Raw genomic sequence first — 26,379 nt, 5'->3', positions numbered from 1 at the left:
CTTTGTGGTTGGTATAAGAACGTCTGTTAGAGGGACCGCCACAATGCATACTGCAAAATCTTTGGACAGGTTTTAAAAAAAAGCACCTTTGGAGCAGCGTGCAATTACATTTACATTCAAGAGAGTCTGAAGCCTTTCAACTGTACCTAGGGATTTTAATTAGTACAACTTCTACATCTGGACAATGGTTAAAGGGACATGCAAGTCTACAGCTCCAATGTATTCTTTCCATCAGCTAAAAAAAGGAACTGTCTTCCCTCTTTTTCATTTGCATGCGAAGCTCTTTACTTATGTATTTAAGTTTTCGGTTTCACTGTGCAAAACTTCTTGTGCTACCTCTTGAAACGGGGGCATACATGGTAAAAAATTCCCACTTAAATGCAAATAGGATTTTTCTAGAAATATTCAAAGTAGTAATTTTTTTTGGAGATTTTCACAGCTAAAATTCATATTGTTATCAAATTCATATTCAAAGCCTTGAGGTTTTTTTTTTGAAAGAAAGAATTCAAATATGTTATTAACATGTTTTTCTTCTTCCATATTTGAAGCTTCAGAACACAGAATAACCCAACAAAACCACTGACTAATCTAAAAAATTCTGACTTTGCAATAGAAATGTTGTTAACAGATAGCCACAGTCATACATAAGATTTATGTACAAATATAAGCACAATGCAAAAGAACCATGGTCTTTTTCTCAACGAGAAAGTAAGATCTCAAACCATGCACAGTAAGTATCAATTTTATTGCTTTGTGAAATTTACAATCCAAAAAACATCACTAGAAAGTGCTGTGTTCAGTTTTAGGTTCACTGAACGAAGGAGAGCCAGAAATGCAGCCATTCCATAATAATTTCAACATAAAGGAAATATAAACAACCATAATTTTTTTTTTTCCTAAATAAACTTTTCTAAAAATCAGTTTGAATCACTGGAGAAGTTCTTCTAAAAGATTTAGGATTTGCTTTTTAAAAGACCATGTGATTATTCATAATACACCTATATTCTGCCCCTCAGCCGTATACAGCCCAGAATTGAAGCATCAGAGAGGACAAAAATGTAACGTGCTACGTCAAAAACATGATATTTTGTTCTCTATCTACTTGTAAAATCTGAACTTGGAAATCAAGAATATCCCACTCCAGCCAGAATGTTTGAGACTAGATTGTAATCCCTCTATCAAGCATACTGAATAATATCCAAGCAATTTATGGAAGGTTTTCAAGTGTGTCTAAAACGCTATAGTACTGGAAATCTTCACTGAAAACCTGTGCACCTTTAGTTTAACACTGCGCTGAACAATTTTTTTTTTTTTTTAAATGGTGAATTTATGTGAATTTTATAAAAGTGCAGCAAACATTTAACTCCATTTAGAGATAGGCTGCATTATTTCAAGGAGACTAATTAAACCGACGTATCCGTACGTTCTTGTAGTCACAGGGACTAAAATTCCATTGTCATTTAAAATTTTTAAGGGACAACAGACTACTAAAAGCTTCTGTCAAGGTGATGGCACAGGTCAAACAAAAAAAATTAAGAGCCTAAATTTGATTTCTAGTTCCTTCTTTAAGTATTAATCAGGTGGCAGAGGTTTTTCACAAGCATCTCAGGACCTATTCATTGCAGCCTGAAATGCAACACAAAGATCCTAGAGCTAGCACAAATCCGGGGCACAGCCTAACCTCAGCAACACGAAATTAAGCATAGATTTTATCCTGAACTAGGTTTCATCATTTCTGTGCTGCTGCAGTTCAGCTGCACCTTGCCCCCCTTACAATTTCCTTAAAGCAAGCTTCACTGCCTCTGTAGTACTGTACCGTCTGCAATATGGAAGTACTCTAAGATTACTTGCCTACAAATTGCAGATATTCTGAAGAATGATTGTTTTTAAACCATTATAGCTTTCCTGACCTGGGGAAATTCAAAATACCGAGGAAGAATTAGCAGCAGCAGAAGTGACAATAGCTTTTCTGAACTATGCTCGTTAGTTTCTGCAGTAGAAGTACTGAACTGTGCGGCAATACGGAATCATTTCTAAGTAACTGCTACTGCACTCTCCGCAAACGATGTTCTTAGAAATCATTTACTGATGTCACTAAGTTAACTGCCCTTAGCTTAATTAAAATGAGCTTATAGAAAATATCAAAGGACACAGCTGTTGCCATTAATGAAAATCCAATTGCAAGAAGTGCCACTTTTCAACAAAATGTACTATAGAATAAAGATCGAGAATGTTAACTCAGCATGAATGAGAATGTAGTGCAGAAAGTAATACTTACTACACCAAATGACACCTCCTGGTGTAAAGGATCGTGGGTTAAGAATTGGAGAGGAGCTGAGGGAGGCAATGTTGGTGGATGGGCTGAGGGAGGGTATGTAAAACCTCCTACAGGAAGATGTTCTCCAAGCAGTTCTACTTCATTTTCTATTCTTTGAAGTGGCTAAAAGAAACACAGGCTTTGTTGCATTAATAGAGATGCAATTTTTCCCCACTAAAGAACTGCAATTCCAGCTGTATATTCTGAGCTGCTGTGGTCAGTTTTTCAGGGTACAATGCAATTGTACTCACTTTCACAGAGTAACACTGTGAAAAACGGCTGTGTCATCAATACTACCAAAAAGCAAAGACGACACAACAAATTTGAGCTAAAATGATCTTTTCCAGCTAGCCATGGTTGTAGATTAGGAATTTATGCAGTCTAACAAACATAGGAGTGGCTGTAATTTCCTGTGTCTCGCATTTTTTTTAAGAAAAATATTGCTCTCCTTCTTGCCAGGCTGCTCTCTGTGAAACTATGTGAAAGGAAAAAAATAAACTGAAGACCTTTTTAGGAAATACTTCTTTCTATCGCGTTGGTCACTGCAATAGCCGAAGAAGAGAACTAAAATTGTGTCAGATAGTCTGAAAAGTGATGTGGATGGTAGACGTGGCTATTCCAGTGATATTAAACAGATCGTGATACTCAGTAATGAAGCAATTGCTTCCTTAGAAGGGTCATGCAACGGTCCTACCAAGAACAGACAGGCCAGTGGTTTCAGAAGCATGTGATTCCAGTTTAGTTCTGTTAAGGTAGTTGATTCTAATAAAACTGTCAGGCCCAAAGAGCCTCAAAATATACCCAAATTCTGTGTGGGCCTAGCTTTGCCTCATCTTCTCCCCTTTTATTTCTCAGTGATTAAGCGTTCTGTCACTGTGACAGGAAAGGCCAGATAAAGTAATTGTTATATTAAACCACTTCTGGAACTTTAGCATTTATCAGTCAGTAGCATATGAAATGAATCAACTGCTGACTTGAGGAACCAAAAAAGAGCTCTTAAGCTGAAGAAAATAGTTCCAGACCTTGTCACGAGCCACAAAAGTCGTCACACTAAAATACAGCAGGAAATTAAGAAGTTTCTTATGTAAATGCTGAATTCTTTCCTAAGAAGCAAAAATTACAACCATGAAAACCATTTTCCCCCTTCAGTGAACCCACTAAAAGCAGGAAACTTAATGGGCTTCTGTTTTATCTGTTTTCATAAGATAGTTGTATGAGGAATTTATAAATAATTTTTTGCCAAATGTAAGTAAGCTAGACACATTATTTTAAAGCTGTGCTTCTGTTGTAAGGAAAGCTCTTCTCTCAGATCAAGCTGGTCTCATTTTTCCAAATTCCTAAGCTCCGTTACTCCACTGTTTCTTCTGTTCCCGATACTGAATTCCACCCCTTTCAAGAAATTCAGCTAAGAAAGCCACCTTGTGGAAACAGCGGAAAGCTCTGTTTCCCTGTTACACAGAACAAACCTTAAACACTACCTTAAAGCACTATCCTGAAAGTACTAGGACAGAGGCATTTTGCCAGGGCTAAAAGTTGACAGGGAAGCCTAAACTCTAACCTAAAGCCAGCAATCCAAATCAAAACCCGAGGGCGTACGTTTTCTAAAAGAAAATCTTATTGCAATTACTAGTGAAAACCACGCTCTCCCAACTGTTCTCCCATCCTTATATAATAAAAGTATTACAACAGTACCAATGCCTGAGATACAGCATGGATAGGTCTGAGCCATGTTTCTAAGAAACACTGAAGCTAAGCTGTTTTCTGTTTCTGCATCAGTGAAATACTGGCACGTTCTAGTTAGAGGGCCAAACAAACGGACATAAACATACAGATAACCCCACAGTCCGAGTTGTAGGCCAGAAACGAAAACCTAATTGCTCCCCTCAAATCTAAAATAAGGTCACCTTTTGCTGTGTTTGCACGGTCCCTATTATTAGGCCATTAGCTTTTCAGCCAATCTGCTTAAGCAGTAGTAGTCCGTAATTTTCACAAGTGAAAAAGAAGGAAGGGAGAGATTCTCAGTTCCTGAGAGTTTCTGGAAGACCCAGGGGCATACTACTTCACTCTAGTGTTCTACAGAAAACATTGCTCATTTAAAGATCAACTGAGAAGTAAAACAATAAAAGTCTCTAATGAGAGTAACATTCTGTGTTTTCTCATTTCTCTACTAAGCTTTTCTCTGAGACCAGTGCTGCACTTACATAGCCTCCTCTGATTCTCTTCTTCCTAGAAAAGAAGCATCTGAACAAAAAAACTTTAAACAAAATCCATTTATTTCCTCAGTCGTGTATCAGAAGGGCTACAGCATCTGCCCATCCAGCCCTACCTATTCTAAGGTGAGAGGGTAAGAAGCATTACTTACCGACCGTGACTGCTGTGCTTGGAAAGGAACAAATTGTCCTGGAGGTGGCAAGTGAGGAGGGTGGTGTGGAGAGAGATGAGGAGGATGCAAAAGGAACGGATCGCTAGAAATGAGGGGTGGGAATGCTGCGTACGGTACTGGTAGGTGCTGGACTGAACATGCCTGAAGCATCTGAAAAAAAAAAATGAAAACACAAAGAAAACACATATTTTTTGCCTCTAGCATGAACGTTTCTTAAGAGAATATTCCTTGTTCATTAAGGAGAGATATTAAAAGAAAGCAGCTCTCCTCCCTACTTGGAAAAGCTGTCAAAACACATACAAACAGTAATTCATTCACATACGCAACAAACAGCGACTAGTGCAGATCAGGTTCTACAAACATGATAGTCTGACACCAGCCAGCTGCAAAGCGCCTTTCGCTTTAGAGGAATTCAATGGGAGTGGAGGTTTTCAGCACTACAGGATCAGGCACAGACACCTCAGAGAAGAGCAGGGACACCCACACTCTAGTAAATTCTGTTCTTCCCATGTACTACCTTCAAAATATCAAGCCAAGGCAATGTCCTTGCATCTATTTAAAGCTCTAGATGGTGTCGATGGATTCCTAGCTGTTAGCAACCTCTGTTGCCTCACATACGAAGTGCAATTCATAAGCTCTGCTCAGTTCCATGCTTTGAGGGGTCCCTTAATGCTGTGAAGGCAGCAACGTGAGCAAGAGCTACTGCGGGAAGCAACCTTTTCTCTCTCCTCTGTGAAATTTCTCACACAAGAGCAACTATGGGACACTAAAGTTTGAAGGCAGTGTCGAGAAGCAGGAATATGGTTAATGGAAGCATCCATTTTTACTTCTAGCTATACAAATGAGAAAAATTGCATTCTCTTTTTCCTGCTGCTAGATCTGTCACTGTAATCGCAGGTAGTCCTTCTACATTTTTGACCATTAAAAGAGCAACCTGGAATATTTCTGTTAGTTGCCAAATAACCAGCATCACCTTTGCTTTATATAAACAAAAGATAATAATTAAGACCATCTTTGTATTTGAAACTTTACCATCCCACTTGTGAAGCACACCACATTTTACAAAAAAACCCACAGAGGACCCACTGCTACTCTCTCAATTGCTTTTGTTAGCCTTAAGCCACGCAACATATTGACTATAATGATGGAATCACCACCTCATTTACCGTGTTCATGACCCAAAATAAATCTTTACATGCACGGGAAACAATAGCAGATTTACTAGGTTTTCTTGAATGCATAATCAGAACTAACTGCTGAATACACTTTCCCCTTGTCTATGGCACTATTTTCTAGAAAAAAGAAATGTTAAAGCCAAATGTTTCTACTGTTAAAATATATTTTTTATTATATTTAATAAATTGAAAAATGTTCCTTAAAACACTTGAAGATAAATTTTCAGGTACAACACGACACAGTGTTCTTTGAGAAAGGAGGTACTCTGGGGAATACACTAAAATTGATTTCACTGTAAGACTAAACATAGTAAAGATTACTATAGCTTCAATATATGTTGAAGAATGATTTGTGCTAGGCAAGTGGTTAAGACTGATTATTTAATGGTCCTTCAGATTGACGTTATGTTGAAAGTCAGACTATATTCCACACCCCACATGACAATGAGAGTACATTTAAATTCAGACTCCAAATGTTTGCTTCCTGTTTTATATTCTGGTCTAAAAATCCATTGGATAATTTTCAAGTATAGCTAGAATGTGCAATAATCTCTGCTGCTAGAAACGTGTGACCATTTCCACTCGAGTAAACTCCTTCAGCTGCGTGTCGTTATGCCTTCATTTTACAGGAGGACTTTTCCAGACCTTCAGCTCATCAAAGTAATAAAATGAAACCTGCAAGTTCACAGATGACACCGTATTAGGGGGCACAAGTCAATACGCTGCAGGGCAAGGATACCAATCAGATGGACTTCAGTAGGCTGCAGAAACTGGCTGACAAGAACCTCACAAAGTTCAAGGAAGGCACATGTGAAGTCCTGCACTGGGACAGAACAACTCCTTGCAGCAGGACAGCTTGGGCCTAACTGGCCAGGGAGCAGATTTGAGGAACAGAAGGAAGGGATTCTGGTGGACAAAGTCCAACATGAGTACAACGGGAGCAGCAATGTACTCTTGCACCCAAGACGACGTATTGCATATCGGACTATATTACTAAAAGCCTAACTAGCAGGTGACCCTTCCCCTCTGTTTGTCACTTGTGAGATTGCATCTGAAGTCCTGTGTCTAGTTTTGGGCTCTCCAGAACCAAAAAAGACATTGACATACTGAAATGGGTCCACTGAAAAGCCAACAAGACAATGATGAGCTTGGCGTATGCAGAATACAAGCAGAAGCTGCATTTGTTCAGCTTTAGTAAAACAAAGCTAAGCAAGGACCTTAGTGCTGTCTTCAGCTACTTTAGGGGCGGGGATCGGCAGAAGCAGACTCTTCCGTGAGGGAACACAGAAAGGACAAGAAGCAATGGGAACAAGTTCCAGCAAAGGAAATTCCAATTAGATATAAGGGAAAAATAATTGTTTTCACCACAGGAGTAGTTGAACATTGCAGCACAGGCTCAGGGGGATTGTGAAATTTCCATCCTTGGAAACTGGCTGCTCTCTGAGCAGGTGACCTCCGGAGCTCCCCCCTAATTTATACTATTCTTTGATTTTGTGACATAATAGAAAAAAATAGTATAAAATTTGCCTGCTCACGCTACGTAATTTCAACTTCGAAAATGTTTCATATTCTGTTGCATTGCATCCATGCTCTTAATGAACCTGATAAACTACAGTATAATCACTCTAAACGACCTAGTTAAATATAAATAGCACAAATTTATTCATGTATATATTTAAAGGAGAGCTGCATTGCTGAATCGTAAAATATTTACAAACTGCACATTTAACTAACTGTTGAGAGGGGAGCGTAGGAGATTATCGGCACCTACAATCTGCTGTTTGAATTCCCTAGGCCCGAATAGAAAGCTTTAACAGATTTCTCTCCTGTTGTTGCTTAGTTGCTTTGTTTCCTAGAACTATACCGAGCAGTAAAAACACACAGATCTCAATACAGAGAAAGTAAACAAAAGAAGTTCTCTCTCATCCTGCTTCACGGATACACACACATAACAGCTTTCTATCAGGTGGAAAGGTAAAGGGAGATACTACCTACAAGTATTTCAGACTGGCCAGCAGTATACCAGAGAAGTTGTTGTCTCTAAGGGGGATAAATAGCATCAAGATAACATGAATGCAAACTACTGTTCCTCACTCTTCAATTTAGCTGCTTCAGCCAGGGCTAGTTAGATTGGTACGGATAACCGTTTACAAAGAGAAACAGAAATGCACTAAAGTGTTTTGTTTCACTGCCACAGGCTTATTCATGTTCTCAGGTCACAGAAGGTCCACATAACAGGAACGAGGGAAAGGCTAAGTTACACACTGCTAGCAAGCGACCAGCCAGCAAAGACCCACGTGTATAAACCATACAGGAGATCATTACTTGGACAACTTAAGGGTACTAACCAGACTATTAACTCAGGGGAAATAAGTTCCAGTTCTTCAGCCTTGATGCGTGTGAGCACTTACTGATGAAATCTCCACAGGATGGCACATCGCGAGAAAACAACTGGAAAGCAGTATCTCCCAGTAGACATACGAAAATTTGTGGGAAAATAGTTCAAATTCTTCCAAAGTTTAAGCTGGCAAAAGTTACCCACTCAAGTCAGTTTACTGATGTCTCAGAGAGAAATATCATTATTAAAGAAGAATATTTTAATTCGTTTTGTGAAAACATTTCCAAATAGAAAAGCACTTCTTGGCTTTTATTGGTCTTCAGGATCTTACCGCTTCTCAGAAAAAAAAACCCTGACTTTGGAGATGCCACTGATCTTTCCTGCATACAACCAATCCCTGTGCAAGGTCTCTCCAACTGAGTAAATTTTTCTAGGTGAGCTGCCTTATTATCTTTAAGAGATCATAACTTTTTCCTCTCAACATCTAAAAGTATGTAGAATAATCAGATCATAAAGCACATTTATATGGAGTTAAAAACCACCAGGATAAGATGTCATAACTCTACAAAGAGACCAGGTAGGCCTCATACATTTACCATTTCTAAGGCATACACTGTTAGACCACTGCAACTTATCATAGGAAATAAAGGCTTTTTCTGACACAACTACAGCCATATGCCAGTGAAGTTCCAAGATGTCACTACTATGTCTAAGATGAAAGCTGATACAATTACAGAAATCCACTTACTGGGGGAGGCACACTGCAAACCGGAAGGTGCTGTCCGCTGAAAACCACTGAGCACCCTGGAACCTGCTGCGTGCTGCAGGCTGGGATGTGCTGGCCTGTGCAAAGTGGGATCCCATGCGGCGCCACTGTTGTCACTGTGTATGAAACAGGGACTGTGCCCTGATGGATCTGCAGCAAAAGGAAAAAAAAAAAAGTTTTAGCAACTGTTACTTTAAACTCTTAACAGCTATGTACAGTTATGGTATGACAGCTAAGATGAACTTTCACCTACCAGAAAGTGAGCATACCAGAAAAAACACGCTCACAAAGAAGGGGTAAAAGGAGACACATACCTGTAATTCCTGTTCTTTAGAATATTCTTTTCAATGGAATACTACTCTTTGACCAGTGCTTGCAGGGCAAGGCCAGGAGGGATGTCTCAGCTTAAAAAGGTTAAAACTTCCAAGGCACCTTAAAGAGCACTCAAGTAGCATCTCAGACTCAGTAGGGTCTCCTCACATGCTAAGGTTAGTCCTTGTAAAATAAAAAGGCTGTAATTTGCACTTAACAGCCAATTAAAAAAAAAAAAAAGAAAAAATCTACAAGTAGCTAAAGAATCTTCTCAGTTCTGAAAGGAAGACTAATTGAATGAGAATTGAAGCCACAGACTCCTATCTTTAAAGAACAAGAACTTTATATACCTTTTATTTCCTTCAAAGAGGATTGTCTATGGATTCACGCTCAGACCGACATTCACAGGATGTCTCTAACCTGACTGTAACAGAAAGGAAACTGAAAAACTGAACAGGAGAGGCAACATACTCATAAACATGACTGCGGCAGCGGAGTAAGTATCCACAGACATATTAGGAAATACAGCCAAGCATATCAAGTTTCTATGTAGCAATATTTTGCATAATTTAATCATCCAACCAAGAGCAGAAGGTGTTCTGGACCTAGACATTATTCAGCTTTTTTTACATTAACTACAAAATCCTTGATGAAAACCTCAAAGAATTAGTGTCAAAGGAAGCAATTAATTCAAAGGAAGCAATTAATTCAAACCTCTCTCTTCCTTCATGATCTACTAAAAATGGAACCCACCTGTGGGAAATTAACAAGACTAGCTTATTATGAAGCTGAGAAGGGGTAAATAAAGAGAGCTAACCTACTGAATGGGCCATCAGATGAGGTCAAAACAGAAACACAGATCACTGAACCTAAAACCTCAACCTTTATTCTGCTAGTGACAGAAACCACTCTTAGGAGAGACACTGACTTTGACCTAGTTATGACTTAGGAACAAAAACAGATATTTTGTAAGAGGTTTATCAGGGACTTTCATGCAACACCAGTTGGACATGCAGTGCAATGCTGGGTGTCAATCGGGAATATTTACCGCTCTTGCGGTGTATGGAAGAAAAAATGGCCTCTCACCGCGGTTCCCTCCCTGAAGTAGCCTGAAGAAAATACTACCGTGGAAGACCTCAGCATAATCTGGAAACAGTGACATTTGACTACAGATGATACCTGGAATAATTGTTTTTCAGGCATGGGCAGGGGCATGATTTGGATTTTTGAGATGCTGCACTAGCACAATTATTAATCAAAACGGAAAGTTGAGAGAGAGCTAGAAAATGGCAATTAGCTTCCATCCTCGCACTTGTTTTCAGATGTAAATACTTCCTAACTGAGCATTGCTCTGCACACAAAATACAACACACTACCAGTGTGCAGCTGCATCGAATGCAAATGAGTTTTTAAGCACAGATATCAGAGTTGCATTCTATGCGTGTGCAGTTTGAGAACTGGATATCCAGTTCTCCATTCCAACAGTTCTGCCCCCCCAGTTCATGATCACAAACCAACTAGTGCACTTGTGCTGCAGCCTGCTGATCTGTGGAGAGGAAGAAAGAGGAAGAAAAAAGAAAGGCGGGGCTGGGGGAAGGGAAGGATCAATAGGATAACTTCTTTTACAGGACCTCAGTTAGGGAACTCTGTATCAATTCCTGTTTCAGAGAGGACCTAATTATTCATTTTCTGGACTAACCAGCGAGCTCATTTTTTCACACCACTTAAGGAGGTGTTGAGTTGAGGCTAGAATGGCTAATGTAGTAATGGGCTACTTACTTGTAAATATATTCGGGTGCAGTGGTGAGCTCTTGTTTTCAACTGGTGTGCGTGCTCTTTCAAAGCAGTATGGCACTATGTTCATACAACAAATTCTTAACAATGACCTCATCTTTTGTCTTCACCGAAAGAAAGTCACCCAAGCATGGAAGAACTTCATAAACACTGCTGTATTATATGTACTCACATACAGCCTCTGTAGAGAACAGCAGGAGATCCCAAGACAGGATCTATGTACCAACTCTACACACTGCTGTTATGCAGGCAGTCAATTATAGGCATGATGCATCTACTGCTAAATAATGTATTTTGACTATCTAAAAATTCTTAAGGTAGAGGTACTCCTAAGAAGAGGTACTTCATCTGAAATAAAATACAAACTTAATTATCATATACCTTAATCAAACTAAATTTAACTTCAGAAGCACAAGGACTGCATTTCAAAGGGGTGAGCCAGAGGCCTACAGAACTATGCCAACACGTGCACTGACAAACTGCTACCTTTCACTCTTCTCTATCAAGACTCCAGGTTTTTGTTTTCACTGCTTGCTGTAGCCCTCCATAAACCAACAATAGTCTAGAAGTAAAATGCTGAATATGAGGGCAAATAGGTTTCACCGTTATGTGACCTTCCTTGTAAACTAATTTAGGGAGAAGGGGGATCTTGAAGATTTCCACAGCATCCTCATAGCCATACTCTAACACCCTCACCTGATCATGAATGTCAACCATCACTGCATTCTGCTGTGGCGGGTGAGCGGCTGGGTGCAACATACGAGGCGATACATTCGGAGGGTGAAAGGCTCGGGGCTCTTCTATTGCTTGCTGCTGTCCATAGGAGAGGTGGTGATAGTTTTCATCCTGGCTAACGGAATTATGTCGAGACAGACGATCTCTCCTTGCTCTTTGACGTCGAACCGGAGGACTGGAAACACATCAAAAGAGATTGCATAAACGCCATAAACTTTTCTTAATAAAAAAGAATACATGAGAATCCAGTATCAAGAAAAATTTGACACTGGAAAATTTTACTGGAAGTTTTATAGGTTTGGAACATAATTTCTTACCAACAAAACTTCTAAAAGTTTTACTACTGACACTCATTTCTGCATAAGAGTGCTTAGCAGAACGTAACTTAATGCACTAGAGGAAACCAGGAGAAGCACTCTTATATAAACATTAACCTGTTAGAAAGACATTACTCACGTTGCCATGTCAAGCACTCAAATGTCAAGACACCAAACTTCAAAAGACTCCTGTGCATTTATACTAACAGGAATCCTTAATCATATGATCACAGGGTCCTTGTTCCAACCAGGGCACAGAACGGCTGCTCCTCACTAATAGCAGACAAAGTGGTAGACTGCTCTGAAGACAGATAACTTTTTTTAGCTCTTACATGCTCACTAAGTACATGAGTGCTTCACGGAAATCTCTTTGGAAGATCTTCGGAAATAGTGATTTTGGAAATCTTTCCTTTTTACAGTGGAGAACTGTTGTGTAGATTGATTTAGCCCAAAGCACCCACAAGTTTTGTGTTACCAATCTATAGCCCTGGGATATGATGATATATCCTTTTATGGGTATGTTGTTCAGATCAGAGTTGCCACTATTTTGAGTCAAAATTTCTGCAAGTCAGAGACTAGTGGCTCAGACTGAACTCTCAGAAAATGAAGTAACAAGCAACAAACAAGTAATAACCTTTCTTTTAAAAGTTTTGATTAACTGGCTTTCAACTCTAAGCACACAACCACCCCACCATCACCGTCATTCAATACCTGCCTTCCCATCTCCCACAATACGCAAATGATAGGTCCCGCAGTCCCTGTTTCAAGGGATGAAATGATTTCCTGGTTACAGAACAGAATTGCAGAGAAGAGACAGAAGGCTCTGTGACCACTGGAGCATGTCCTCTCCAACAGAGTTTGGAAGAGAACTTAAGATTCTTGACTCTCACTACTCCTTTTGCTAATATCAAATAATCCTGAAACCCACTGGCAAATCATTGTATAACCCAGACACTGCTTGAGCTGAGTCCAGCTTTTGTGCTGAGTGAGGTAGGAGTCCTCCGGGGAAGAGGTAGCGTGCTACCAGTTATTCAGATGCTGTTATGAAGATACGATAGAATATCTCAAGCTACTACTATTTTTCTGCCCTACTTCATGAAGGCTTTACACTATTATTGCCTTTCACCAAACTGAAACAAGTGCTAAGTAATTCACCCCACCCAGGTCAGACAAAAGGCCTAATGCCAGATGCTAAAACAGCATTCTAAAAACATCATAGCCTCCTTTCTCTTCACAAATTACTATATCAGAACCTACAAACTGTGTTCTCTTCTAAGCATGGAGAACGTAAATTTACTATTTTAATTGTTCTAATAAGACATTTGTCTTAATCCCAAACTCCTTTTCCAGAGTTTTTGTTCCACTCTCCATTTCTGCGTTAGTAATATGATTTACCTGTTCAACATTTTGTAATTCAAGCAGCGTGTAAGATTTCTAACGACAGAGCAGATTAACGCTCAATGCAAAAGATGTTCCATTTTTTTTCGAGCATTACAGTTAAAGCTTCAAAGTTGCAGGAGTGGAGAAAGGTCACCAATGACAGCACTAATGCTTTGCAAAAACAATTAAAGAAATTCCCTAACTAGCATTAGCACTGATCATTCGACAAGGTAGATTCTCATAAAACCACTTTTATGTCCGTTTGTTGAAAGGTTAAGCTTTCATTTTTCATGGAGCCAGAATTACGAGAAAGCAAAGCTAGCAAAACTGGACTCATTTTGGCAGTAATTTTTAAAATGAATAGAGTAGAGTTTTCTGGAAAAAAACAACACTTATCATTCAGCAGAACTTAGAGCATCCAGAGACACAGCTCTATACACTTCCTAACTTATTATGAATGACTTATGAATAACAGTCAAATAATAATTTAGATCCAGGTCCTAACATCAATATTGAATTGTACTCAAAGCCTTAACAACACACACACACACACAAACCCTCATCCCTACATGTGCAGTATAAACATGGTAAGTGACAGTCCTTTATGCACCCAGTCACTTACATCTTAAGAAAAAAGATATGTCCACCTAAGACAAAGTAGGCAGGATGGAAACAGTGAGAAAAATGCTTTAGTTAAACTTTTAGGAATAGCCATCAAAAGCTATCCATAACTGCAAAGTCTTGATCTCAGTATTCCCTAATAAAGTTGATTTCTCTGCAGTAGCACTTTCTCAAATCCTGTTACTCAGCTTAGACGTACCTTTATGGTAAGGTGGAAAGGAAAAACAGATGAAAGATGAGGCAGAGCAATGGGACACAACTCCCCCTTTCACAGCAACTGGTAAAGACAAAGTGGAACGTCCTGCTCTGTTTCATAAGGGCATGCACTATGCTTTTACTTTCACAATTTATCTGTATAAATAGTTGAACTAGAGTAGCACCTTCTTTCTGGAAATCTAAATCAGAAGGCAGGAGGCTACCTTCTTAATGCCGTATTTACTTGCTTATGATGAATTTGAGAAACCCAGCTACAATTAGGACACTGGTTGTGCTAGGCACAGTAGAAAATCCCTAATACAAAGAGGTTATGGTCTAAACAATAACCCAGGTAATGGAAAAACACAGCTAATAAAGACTTTAAAAAATCCACTGCAAAACACAATACAGGTGCAGCCTTTGCAGACCAACAGGAGTGGAACTGTAGAACAAAACAGCCGGGGCTGATGACGTCAGATCAGAGTGACGCCCACACTACACACGTTTCAGGGGTTTAGTTTGGACTAGCCCTAGTTGTGTTCCCTTGATCTGAATGCCTATTTGCAACTAAAATGTACCTTTCAGCTTATCTTCGTCAGAAAAGAATCTAGTTCATGAGCTCTGAGACCACTCCACAATGGGAACTGAAGTAAAGAAAACAGGGACAATCAGAAAATTTGCTTCAAAACCACAAGCATAATCTCAAGTAAACTGTTAATAACAGATGCGCTCACAATGATCTTCAGAAATCAAACTTTGATCTTGACCGTGGTTCTTAGTTCTGATTTGGCTCCAATGCTCCAAGACTCAAAAAAAAAGATTCCTGCGAAACACAGAGACACGTGTGGTTTTGTTCTCCCTAACGATCCTATTCTGGAAGAGCAGATTGGGTGCTGTTTTATTGTGCAACTGAGCTATAGCCAGCTCAAACTGAACAGCGCGTCCAAGCTAAAACACGTTCTGACTCCCAGCTGCAGGGAAACACAGTGCCGAGACATTCAAATGTCTCCAGCGGAAGGAAAAACAGCTGCTTCTCAAAAGCAGGTGAGCTGACCTGGGAAGAGCAAGGTTGTTGCCTGCACATGCTGTGACCAAGTTAACTACTTCTGTCAGACTTAAGATAGCTCTGCACTGAGGTGACTCTGGTGTCTACATTTGCAACATGGTTCATGTGCAAGCCACAGACCCTTATATAGGTGACAACTGCACCAGAATGCCAGGACAGTACCGAAAAGACCCAGGTACATCCATCTCCTGCATATCCCACTCTCCTCCTTCCTCCCACAGAATCTCCCAACTGACTAGATTCAGGTGCCAGGCATACAGCTTGCTGAAGCACTCTGCTTATGCTGCAGGAGACAGTAATGAATGGTTGCAAAGAAATGTGTGTAGGCTGGCTGGGTGCCAAGCAAAAAATGCCAAATGTAGCATGGTTTGGGCACCTTGGCTCAAAGCATTTTCAAGTACAACACACTTTATCAGCCAAACGCCCCCATGGAGCACCCCAGTACCAAACCATACAAAAGATGGAAGCTTCCCTCTTCACAATAACCGCTGCAAGTTCACAAATCAAACTTTTTCTCAAGTTTGACAATCTGCGTGAAGGTCCATGCCATTTTGAATGCCACCGACTGAAAGGTTTCAGAATTGTGGACTTGAAGAAGAGACAAAACCAGCATACTTTAAAGCCTTTTGCCTCAAACTACCACTGCATGATCATGGTTGACAAGCTTTATTCATGGAATCAGAAGAAAATCAATCATATATTTCTAATCTCAAGTCTAATATTGTGCATTCATGAAAAAGCGTGGCTACTTCGATTTTAGTAGAAATCAAACTACAATATTTCTCTGAAGCAAACAGAGGGCAGTGTGCTTTAACTTTCATTAGATGACTAAATATTTTTGAGCCCGTTATAGCGGGGATGAAAGCGTGTGTTTCGGATAATTAACCAGAGTAGTAAAGAAGTCTGTATTTTTATACTTTCACATACTATCATCCAGGTATCAGTTCAGCCTGGCCATCCAAAACTCTACTCTTCCATGACTAATTGAATTTATTCCAAAATCTCTTCTTTGAGAGTTTTATGGCCACAAGCTAAAAATAAAAACAAAAACATAATTCTTACGCTATCTGAACCAACCACCTTAGCAACCACATGACACTGTGTTAGCCTCCTCATTCTCTCCAATCAGGTCGTCTTCATTTAGACTGTTTTTATGCAAGAAAAGAATTAAGTGCCACTGCAGTGAAAATTATGGTACTACAGAAAGAACTATTAATATGTTTAAAAGCATACTGAGGAGAAGCAAGATTTTAGTTTTTTTGTTCTAATTTCCTTACATTTTTCAAAATGCTTATTGCTCCAGTGCAGAATGAAAGACAGAATCTGGCTCATAACTGAAAATGTTAATGAGCATTCCTTCCGCCAAGCTGGGCCTAATCACACAAGTTATGAGAAGATGCACCAATTTAAACTGCTTTCAAAAGAGTTTTCAGTTATAATAGCAATAATTTACAACTCAAAGGAAATATTAACATATTTCCCATATAATCTAGTCAGTGCTGCCTGCAATGAACCTCCCTCCCCCCCCCCCCGCCTTGAGTTGAAGGCAAGGAGAATAAAAAATTGGTTCCTAATCCAAAGAGCTTACTTACCTCCTTCTGTTTCGCGCAGGTGTGTTGCATCGTTCCCCTGAGAAGTGGTGTTGGTTGGGCCGAGCCGAAGGAGGCTGCCTATTTGATGTCATCTCCCATGGTCGCATTGGTGGTGATGGGGCTGGTGATACTGCTGTATAGTCAAAGACTGAATGGGAAAGGCGTTGTCTCTTGGGACTAGGACTGTCTTCACTCTATGCCAGTGCAAAAAAAAAAAAAAAAAAAAAAAACCACCCCACTTCTAAATGAGAGAGTTACAATCACACTGACACTTTAATATTACTTTTTGCAGCCAGCCTTACAGAGAGGGACTTACTGTAGACTAGACCAAAATACTGTGAAATTAAACACTTGTAAGTAGTTACCAATTTACTGTCTTCATAATGCAAATTTGTGATGGCTCCCTCACCCTAAAAGGAATTAATACTGAAATATATTTTAGCAGCATCAAATATCTTAAACTCTAATGGCCACACAAAAACAAAATTATAACTAAAAAGGGAAAAAGACTTACTTTCAGAAAATAAGGCATATCCTGTTTTACGCTCTCCTTTTCAACATTTATAGGCCACAGATGCATGAAAAAATAGCCTAAACATAGTCTTTGCACCAACGGAATCCATACTTGTTAGTAAACAGATGTCATGCAATGCTTGAGCTCAGCATTGCATCCCAGTCCTATCAGGCCAGTTCTTACACAGCTGATCAGGCATTTAATTTGTATTAAAATTAAGCCAAGTGTAACTCTTCTAGTTTGGCAGCGCTGCGTCATCTTTCAGCCTATGTTAGCGTAACAATGGCCTTTGGCAAGTACTTGCATACAATCTGATCAAAACCAGTCATCAATCACTGGTTAAGGCTGGATACTTCACTAAAGTTCTGCTGGGACTAGACAGCACCTACAGTTGTCCGTGACACAAAAGCTGCTCACCTCCAAGTAACTTTCTCCCATTTGGTCCTGACCACAAATATCTACCTCTACTTTTCATTGCAGGTCCCTGCTTAAAATGGTTGTCTGAATCTCACTTCTCCATAGGTATGTCCCCAACTTCCACTGCGGTCCCTCACAACGTTATTTCCGGTAACTGAAATGACCTGAAATTTTCATTCAATTGCAGATGACCAATGCAGAGAAAATCGAACTTGTCCGCAATGGCTTCGTCTTCCTGAACTGCCACAGCCCGGTAATCCACAGATTGTTAGAGGCCTTCTGCTTCAGATGTATTTGTAGCTTATGGTCCTCTGCTGACTTTCAGCTTTGCAGGTGCCTGACTATTATTTTCCAAATACCATCAATTGTTTCTTGATGGGTACCAACTGATAGATAACCCGTCCTCCAGTTTTCTCCCCATTGCATGCATACGGGAAAAGTACAATCTTTTTAAGACAACTTTTGTCCAGTGATTTTCTTCTCCTCTGACTTAATGGCTTTTTTGATTAAATTTCCCTTCTTTTCAGCCCCATGCTTTCAAGTCATGTAATACAAACTGGAGTTTTCCCCTACTATACCTTAACTCAAGAAGTTACTAGTAAGGATGAAGCAGGAAAAAAAGCTGAAATACCAAAAAAAAGAAATAAAAGTACCGATAAAGTACATGGGGGTTGTCCATTTTTACTTCCACGTCTGTTTCGAGCATGGTTTCTTAGGAAAAAAGGCTGCTAAGAATACGATGCATGTATCTGCTTGTTACCCAATCACTTTTGAATTCTTAAAAAATTTCACTTGAATTTGATAGAGCAAAACTCTTTGATAGGTCAAAAGACAGATATGCTCTTCAAGCTTCATGAAAGCAGATGCCCAGGTAAAGGATGATTCTTCCAGAAGGGCACCTGCCCTCAGGAGCTCAACCTGTTTAAACACCAAAAAAATGGAGGAGCTACCCAAGAAGTGCCTTGACAACAGTAAAAGCTTGTGTGAAAACACGTATCTTGTTAGATTCCAGAAAATCTTGCCAAAGGACAAACCATTAAGAAATCAAGCTATGTTTGTTCCACTTCTCACAGAGCTGCCTATTTAACTTATCTTACTGTTCCAACAGAATGAGCCAAAGAAAAGGATGATTTACGGCCTGACTGGAAGCTTTCAGGCTAGGGAGTTGTTCAAAGGGACACGGTGGCGGGGAGGAGGGAAGGCAGGTAAATAAGGCTGGATCAAGAAGGAGACATAGGGTTTAGTGAAGCTGGCAACTAGCAAAATACAGGCAAGTAACAAAATAATCACTGCTTTCCCGATAACCCTGGACTTGCCTTTGGCTGGAAACCTCTTGTTATTACTGCTATATTTAATCCTAGGCAAAAATGCTAGATTTAACACTGACACACCCTATACTGTAGAAAGCACGGCTATCCTGGAAAAGACAGCTCTTTGACTGTTTTTTCTTTTGTATTTCAAGCGCACCACTTCAAACACAGCAGAGATGCAAACTGCTAAACAGTTAGCCTTCATCACTCCAAATTACTGCTTAGCATAGCTATTTCAAAACTCTGTAATAAGTGCTAATTATGCTCCATGTTAAGCAACTGTATTTTCACTCTAACTTGTTTGCCATTAGAAAGAAAATAAAGATAAAATCATTTTTGGTACTACATACGTGCAATTTTAAAATCTAATTATGCTTTTTCCTGCACTGAAAATAAAATAACATGTAGCTAAGCCCAACTTATTTGCAGACTGATGCCATTAAAAAAAAAAAAAAATTGCCTGGTGTTCTGTCTTGGTTTTAATTAAGAAACAAATTGTCATGTGATGATTTTAGCAAGGTTATAAAACAGCAGGTGGGAAAGTACAGGGAATTTAACATCTAAGATTTTATTCTCATGCCAGTTGCAACAAGCACATGGAATAATTAGCTACAGCTGTTTAATTTTGTGATCTATGTTATCATCAGTCTGTAAGTACAATAGTTTGTTTCTGAAAATACCGTATTCCATGAATAATGATTGCTCCCCAAATCTGCAAACCACTTTTGTTCCATCTTGCTAATATCCAAAACGTCCTCTGGGACTACCACTGCTTTTGTAGCTATTCTACGGTATGTTTTTTCTTCTGTCCAACAAGCAACGAGAACAGAATGAACAGCTACCATGAACACTGCATTTAGCCTTTAACTAACAAGGGAAAAATACTACCTTACTTGAAATGTTAATTCAAGAAAAAGAACAAGATGAGCACTTACTTGTTTCCTTTGTATTTAAAGATAGCAGTATCAGAAAACATCAGGATAAAAGTATCCTATCGCTACTAGTAGGAGATGAAACTTAAGGTCAGAACACAAAAAAAATGCAATTGCATCCCTAGAAGTCAGACAATTCACTTAGATACACCCAATACATTCTTATCCATGTGCCCTAGGGAATCTCAACACGCAACAACGCCAAAGGTGATTAAAGAGTATATTTACTTGTAAAATATTCTTCAACTGAAACACATTACTGAAAAAAGACATATACAGCTGTTTGCTATGCTTCTGTTTATCTTTCTTTTAGTAATTTTTATGTGGTTTGTCTAAATGCTGTTCCAGTTCACATGGGGTTAGAGGAGGTATTCCTCTGTTCCAGTTTAACTCTAAAGAGTATACACACAAGCTAATTAGAAGATCAACCGCTGCAAAAGAAAATTATTACCAGAAACAACTGCTGCCAATATTTAAAAATCATTCTTCTCTTCAACTCTCTGCATACTCACTGAATGGCCCTGAGGAATAATTTGGACATAAAACTACTCGATACCTCTAATCACAGCTTTACGACTCCTGCTATCGTACAGCACACAAAGACCTTTATTTTAAAAATAACTTTTATCTGAGTACCTTCCCCCCACAGGAAACACTTAATGAGTATTTTCAAGCAGAGCCTTCTCCTCAGAAAGTTTTACACAGGGAGTACAATCTGATGGATTGTAACCAACCCGGCCATACTCATTATAAACTTTTACCGTGTGTTTCTTTTTTCAAGGATCAACACCGAAAAAAAAAAAAAAATCAATGAGCTTTCCTTGGTATGAACTGATAAAGATGAATTTTTGTAACTAATTTCAAACATAATTATGATTGTCGCATGGGCTACTTACTAAACTGAATATTTTATACCATCTACCTGCAAAAAATTTGTGTGTCAACTACTTACATTCCAGTGTTTCTAATACTCTTGAGTATACTTGTAAAAGTACGAATACTGAATAGACAGCCATTTCCAAATGCTACAACTAACGCACAGGCCAGGAATGAACTTATCTGAAGCATAGTATAATTCAACTTAGGTCTAGTATGCTCTGGGAGAGCTGCAGGTCATGACCAAGAGAAAGAAACTTGGTGTACAGACACATAAGTGACTCTGGACGGAATCAACCAGGTCAAGTTGGGCTTAACAGCATTAATGTCCTTTTGCATCCTACCTCCAGGAAGCAATAGAGGTTTTAGGAAACTTAACTTAGTTGTGGCATGTTAAGACAGAGACAGGGACATTTTAGTGCACAGCTGTATTTACCCAATCTGAAGCTGCTGGAGGTGCAAGGCAGATGGATTTCAGTGACTCTGTAGCTGTGATTTTTTACCATCAGTTGTCTCTGCATCACAGCACGTCCTAGGTTTTTTTTTTCAATGACGAATCATTCACCTAATCTGTCATTACCCTCAATAAAAAAAGATTTAAAAGATTAAAAGTGATTAAAAGTGAAAGATTAAAAGTGTACTTCTAACTGTCATCTATTAGTTGGTCTATCCGCTACAAAAAGTTTTGAGGCCATCAATTAACTTCAATGAAAATCCAGGATCATCTTAAGATCTTAAGTTCTGTTCTGATACCCTTCATGCAGATAAAGAATTTAACAGCCAGGAGGGGAGAAAGAGTCAAATGACTATTCCTAGGGTAGACTAAACTCATCTGTTTCGTACTGCACATGTCTGGTGACCAGTGACAAAAGTGCGCATACAATTATAAAGTGGTCTGAGGTTTGTACTACAGATATCATGGCACTGGTGTTATCGTAATCTGTGTACGGGGGAAGTAGAAGCACAAATGAAAGGGCAAAGAACAGTGAAACCTTGTTTCCGAAAGTGTTTTATCGTTGTTCACACAGTCGTACAATAACTTTTTAATATATTTATGTAAATTATCATATATTACTTCTCTTGGCAACATCCTCTGTATAAAACTTTGCCCAAGGATTCTGAGGATTTTCTGCGTTTGTCTAGATCTCCAAGCATCTTGTAGCCTGGCTTAAGCACCACTGAGCAACTCTGATCAGCCTGCCACCTATCTGGACATACCTGTATCACACATGCACAGTAGCTGCTCCACTAAGCAGAGTCAATCCCAACGCAGTAGCACATTTCACTGCCATACACCATATAACGTTTCACTCTGGAAATTCTACACAAAGACAGTAGCCCTGTGCTACAGAAATGCGTCATCTGCATGAAACCAAACAGAAAAATTTTTGGCAAGAATACCATAAACTCATTTTGCTAACAACATGCATCAAGTAAAAGCTGACTGCACACAGGAGAGAGAAAATGAAAGCTCCTACGTTCTCAGCTCTCTAGGGCAGTACTTTGTGAATTTACTGCCAATTTTTCTAAAGCTAGGGCTAGCTGAGAGAAAGTTCAAACAACTGACACAAAGCATTGGAAAAGGGTGGCGATGCCCAAATCCTCAGGTAGATTTCCTGTGTTCACAGGTACACACATTGTTCACATTGTTGCCCTCACGAATACTGCTCACGTGACAAAACAACAGACGCCAACAAGCAACCTAGAGGACATCACCAGCTGCACTAAGAACATATCTGTAAATTACTACTAAGGCTGTGGCTTTTCACAGATTTTCTCACGTTTCACTTCAGTGTAAAGTTTCCTATTTTATATTAATTTCTCTTTAAAAAAGCAGCAAAACCAAGATTAAAATATACTCAGAATCAATCTCTTGCAAATTAATTACTATTAAACTAAAAAATAGCTATTTGTATTTTTTGTTACGAATAACAAAAATCAATCATGATATGCATTGTAATAAATTTACTTATATGCCCCATCAGGAATTACTTATTCAACAGATGCATCTGGTAAAAATAATTGACTTTAATCATTGAGGACATTTTACAACTGCAGTAAAAGCCTCTCAAGACAAGGGCCATGGTAAGATAATGTCAGTTTGAGTAGCTGACCATTTTCATGTCTTAAAACACAGTTACAATGAGGCTGTAGTTCAATAGAACATGACCCAGCAGGTATTTAATTGCAAAATGCAACAAGTAGATTTACACTTTCAGAAAAGAAGGAAAAAGCTCCCCAAATGCATGTTATAAAAGCAAGGAGAGTTTAAAGGCATGAGAATCTTTTACTGTAGTAGGACAATTTACCCAAATTATAATTTTTCAGTAGGAAGTTAACAACATGACATTTCATTTTTTTTAAATTCCCACAGGAAATGAAAGATGGCAAAAGCCTCACAGTGGCTGATACAGGAAGTCACAGAAACACTGCAAAAGAGTCGCTTCGAAAATTTGACTGTAGGTGCCTAGAACAGTAAAAATCCCATTTTTGGAAGTGGGACCCTTAAGTGTTTGACTCTATGAAGTGTTGGGCAACATGTAATACTCCAGGCTGCTGGAAAGAAACTAGTGTGAGGTGATCCCATGAGCCAGCAAAGTGCAATTCCTTCATCAAAGATGCAAACTATCCTTATTAAACAGTATTTTTTCATTTGTGCAGCTAGAACAGGGAGTCAATTTAAGTCCTTAAATGGGAAAAGATCAGCTGCACTTTCTAATTGCATTTTTAAATGCAGTATTTTACAAAAAATTCCTTGTATTTGCATCCTCAAGTAGCAACCCTGCCTGAAAAAAACAAATTTTAATCTCAAACACAACCATTAACTAAAAAAATACATGTATCGGACAAAAGTCTCTGGTACATTAGACTAATAGTCCATACAACGAATGAGCACGTATCACGTATTTCTCTGTATGCTTCTAATACGCACTCACAACTGAACACATCCAAACAGTGGTATTCCTGCAGTGAAAAATCAATCTCACCTGGCAAATATTGCAGTGCTTATCTCCGAATAATCAATTTTAAACTTGACAACATTGAGCACAATATGACTGCCTGAAGAAGTCCTTTTAAACAACTTCATTTCTGTGACCTTATGTAATTGTAATGCAATAGATTCTAAAAGCCAAAATAAATAATTCCACCTTTATTATGAAATAATAAAACAGACATCCAGGTAGCACAATCAAAATAATTTAAAGTAAAAGAGTATCGAATGCAAAAAATTACATTGTGCACCCTTAGAGAAGGTGATACAAATAAAACAGCACTGAGAACTGTGAAAACATGTTTATGTTGGATTAATTTGACTTAATATGCTTTTAAGCTATATTTGCAGAAAGTTTTGTAAGATATTAATTAAGTCTGCATTGTACAAGAGCTCTTCCTAGCCATCAGTGCTGCCAAAATAGATCTCCCGCAGCTTAGGAGTTGGTCATAACCAAAACAATAACCAATCAGTAGGTGACCGTCACACTCCAGGAGGTCTTTAAAGGCCAGGATGCTCTCACTGGAAGGCAGAAGAGCTCTTTCTGTATAAAGACTGCAGTTGCAACGCATCTTCCTCCTCTTGAATGAGAGTACAAACACTGCCTACCCAAGAAAGAGCTCAATAATGTTTCTGTGTTTTTATTTCAAGCAGAAGACGGCACTAAATGAACCATTTTGCACAACAGAGACTGAAAAGTGAGCCAGTATCCCTTTCATGCTCACTGAAAAGTGAGTTCAGAATCTTGCTTAAAATTTGAAGTTTCCTTGTTTCTACAAAAGGAACCTAAAAGAAGCTGCTCAGCGACTCACTGAAATTTTCTAAACAGTAAATGGAAACCTTCCCTTTCACGCTACAGATTCCTCTCTCAAAAGCCAGGATGGCCAAGGCTTCTTGACTTAACTCAGTGCATCCTTGATCAAAGTTTGTCATTTTCCTCCCAAAACACTTGTGGGAATTAATAATTCTATCAGATTTTGTGCTTTTTTTATTTCTCCTTTAAAGAATTCTTGCCTGACAGACACTGCCACTATCAACTCTAAACATTTCTGCCTCCATCCTAGTCTGCGCTCCAGACTTGGCCTGCGTCTTTGACGTTATCTTCACAGTATTTGCATTCCAGTCTTTCCTGTTGCTTTTTAGTGTAGAAAAAAAGGACAAAGAATTATATGGACACGTCTGAAAAACGACAGGTTTCCCCACCATTGTCACTGTTTGGAGGTTCTTCTTAAAAATTTTGCCAAAAGTTGTTACTCCGTTATTTCTGCAATTTCTTATGCATTTTAAAGACAACTGCAAGAAATATCTCATTACCCAAACAAGTTGTTCCACGAGCACATGAACTAAAGAGGTTTGCTACAGATTTGTTTTCATGTAGACCAAGCTCCAATGCTCTGCTGCAGCTGCAGTTTGTATAAGATCTTTCTCTCACGAAGATTCCTCTAGTCTTCAAAATAAGGAGCTCACACTACAGCATATCCTTCACAGCCCAGCCCAGAACATGCACTCCTACAACCTCTTCCATCTCTTTCCATATCACCTATGTTCACAAAGTTGGCATGAAGGCAGTGCTACAAAAACAAAGCTATCAGATACATCTCTGACAAATGAAGTGTGGGATAGACTAAGCCTTCTGATAGTAACGAGCAGTAGAGAAACAACTGATCAAAGTGGATTAATTTTAAAACTACTTATAGGTCTAAATATTAAGAAAAAAAGATGAAGAATAAACAGCAGAGTTAGTTTACTCCTCAATATCCCTTTCCACATTCATGAAGGCAGCTTGTTGACTTCACATTATTACACTAAACAAAAACTTATTTTATTTGTACAACCATCCCACATGTTCCTCTGCTGCCCCCTCTTCTTAGCTGCAAAACTGTGTGTGGCATGCAGGCACAGTTGTTCTGGCCACAGACTGGTATCTGACAACTTAGAAGTGCGATCAGCAGCAAGTGAAGAGGTCTGCCACCTCTTTGTGCATGGAAAAGCCGTAACTCAGCAAGGGAAGAAAACTGATTTTGTAAAGGTCAGAAGGAGAGGCTAAGTAGCTAACATCTAAGGAGAACCCTAAAGTTTTGGAATAAATTTAGTGCTAAAAAATTCAAACCCACTAAAATCTTTTCAGAAGAGATAGGAAGAGCAAAAAAGGGATTTAAGCTAATGAAGGATACCTGCTTCTTTACCAGACTGATTAATACCGTTGTTGTTGATCAAAAATAAATATAAAAATATTAATCTCCAATACAAAACCTGTCTTCACAATTAAGAAAGACCCAGTAAAAATAACTGTCACCAGACCATAAAAGTAATGATTCTGCAAGTTAGCAATATATGTCACTGAAAG

The 26,379-nt window shown here is 38.9% G+C and overlaps 1 protein-coding gene across 9 annotated transcripts in view; it reads right to left on the bottom strand.

The window, feature by feature from the left end:
• Positions 1-26,379, bottom strand: part of RNF38 (ring finger protein 38) — a 142,103-nt gene that overhangs the window by 14,329 nt on the left and 101,395 nt on the right. For 7 of the 9 annotated variants that reach the window (XR_011137661.1, XR_011137662.1, XM_068926911.1 and 4 more), the window contains 5 exons: positions 16,992-17,185; positions 11,782-11,995; positions 8,962-9,129; positions 4,680-4,850; positions 2,279-2,440 (listed from right to left, as the gene is read on the bottom strand). Coding sequence is in view for 7 of the 9 variants with exons in the window: in XM_068926904.1 (XP_068783005.1) it covers positions 2,279-2,440; positions 4,680-4,850; positions 8,962-9,129; positions 11,782-11,995; positions 16,992-17,185 (909 nt within the window). In the remaining 2 variants the exon portion in view is untranslated. Of the gene's footprint in view, positions 1-2,278; positions 2,441-4,679; positions 4,851-8,961; positions 9,130-11,781; positions 11,996-14,911; positions 14,957-16,991; positions 17,186-17,505; positions 21,377-26,379 lie in introns of those variants that run through there. The other 2 variants (XM_068926907.1, XM_068926910.1) reach the window with 2 other exon arrangements.

The sequence above is a fragment of the Struthio camelus genome, chromosome Z (assembly GCF_040807025.1).
Source record: "Struthio camelus isolate bStrCam1 chromosome Z, bStrCam1.hap1, whole genome shotgun sequence".
NCBI lineage: Eukaryota > Metazoa > Chordata > Aves > Struthioniformes > Struthionidae > Struthio > Struthio camelus.
Note: the sequence above shows the minus strand (reverse complement) of the source record. Positions and strands in the feature narration are given on the sequence as shown.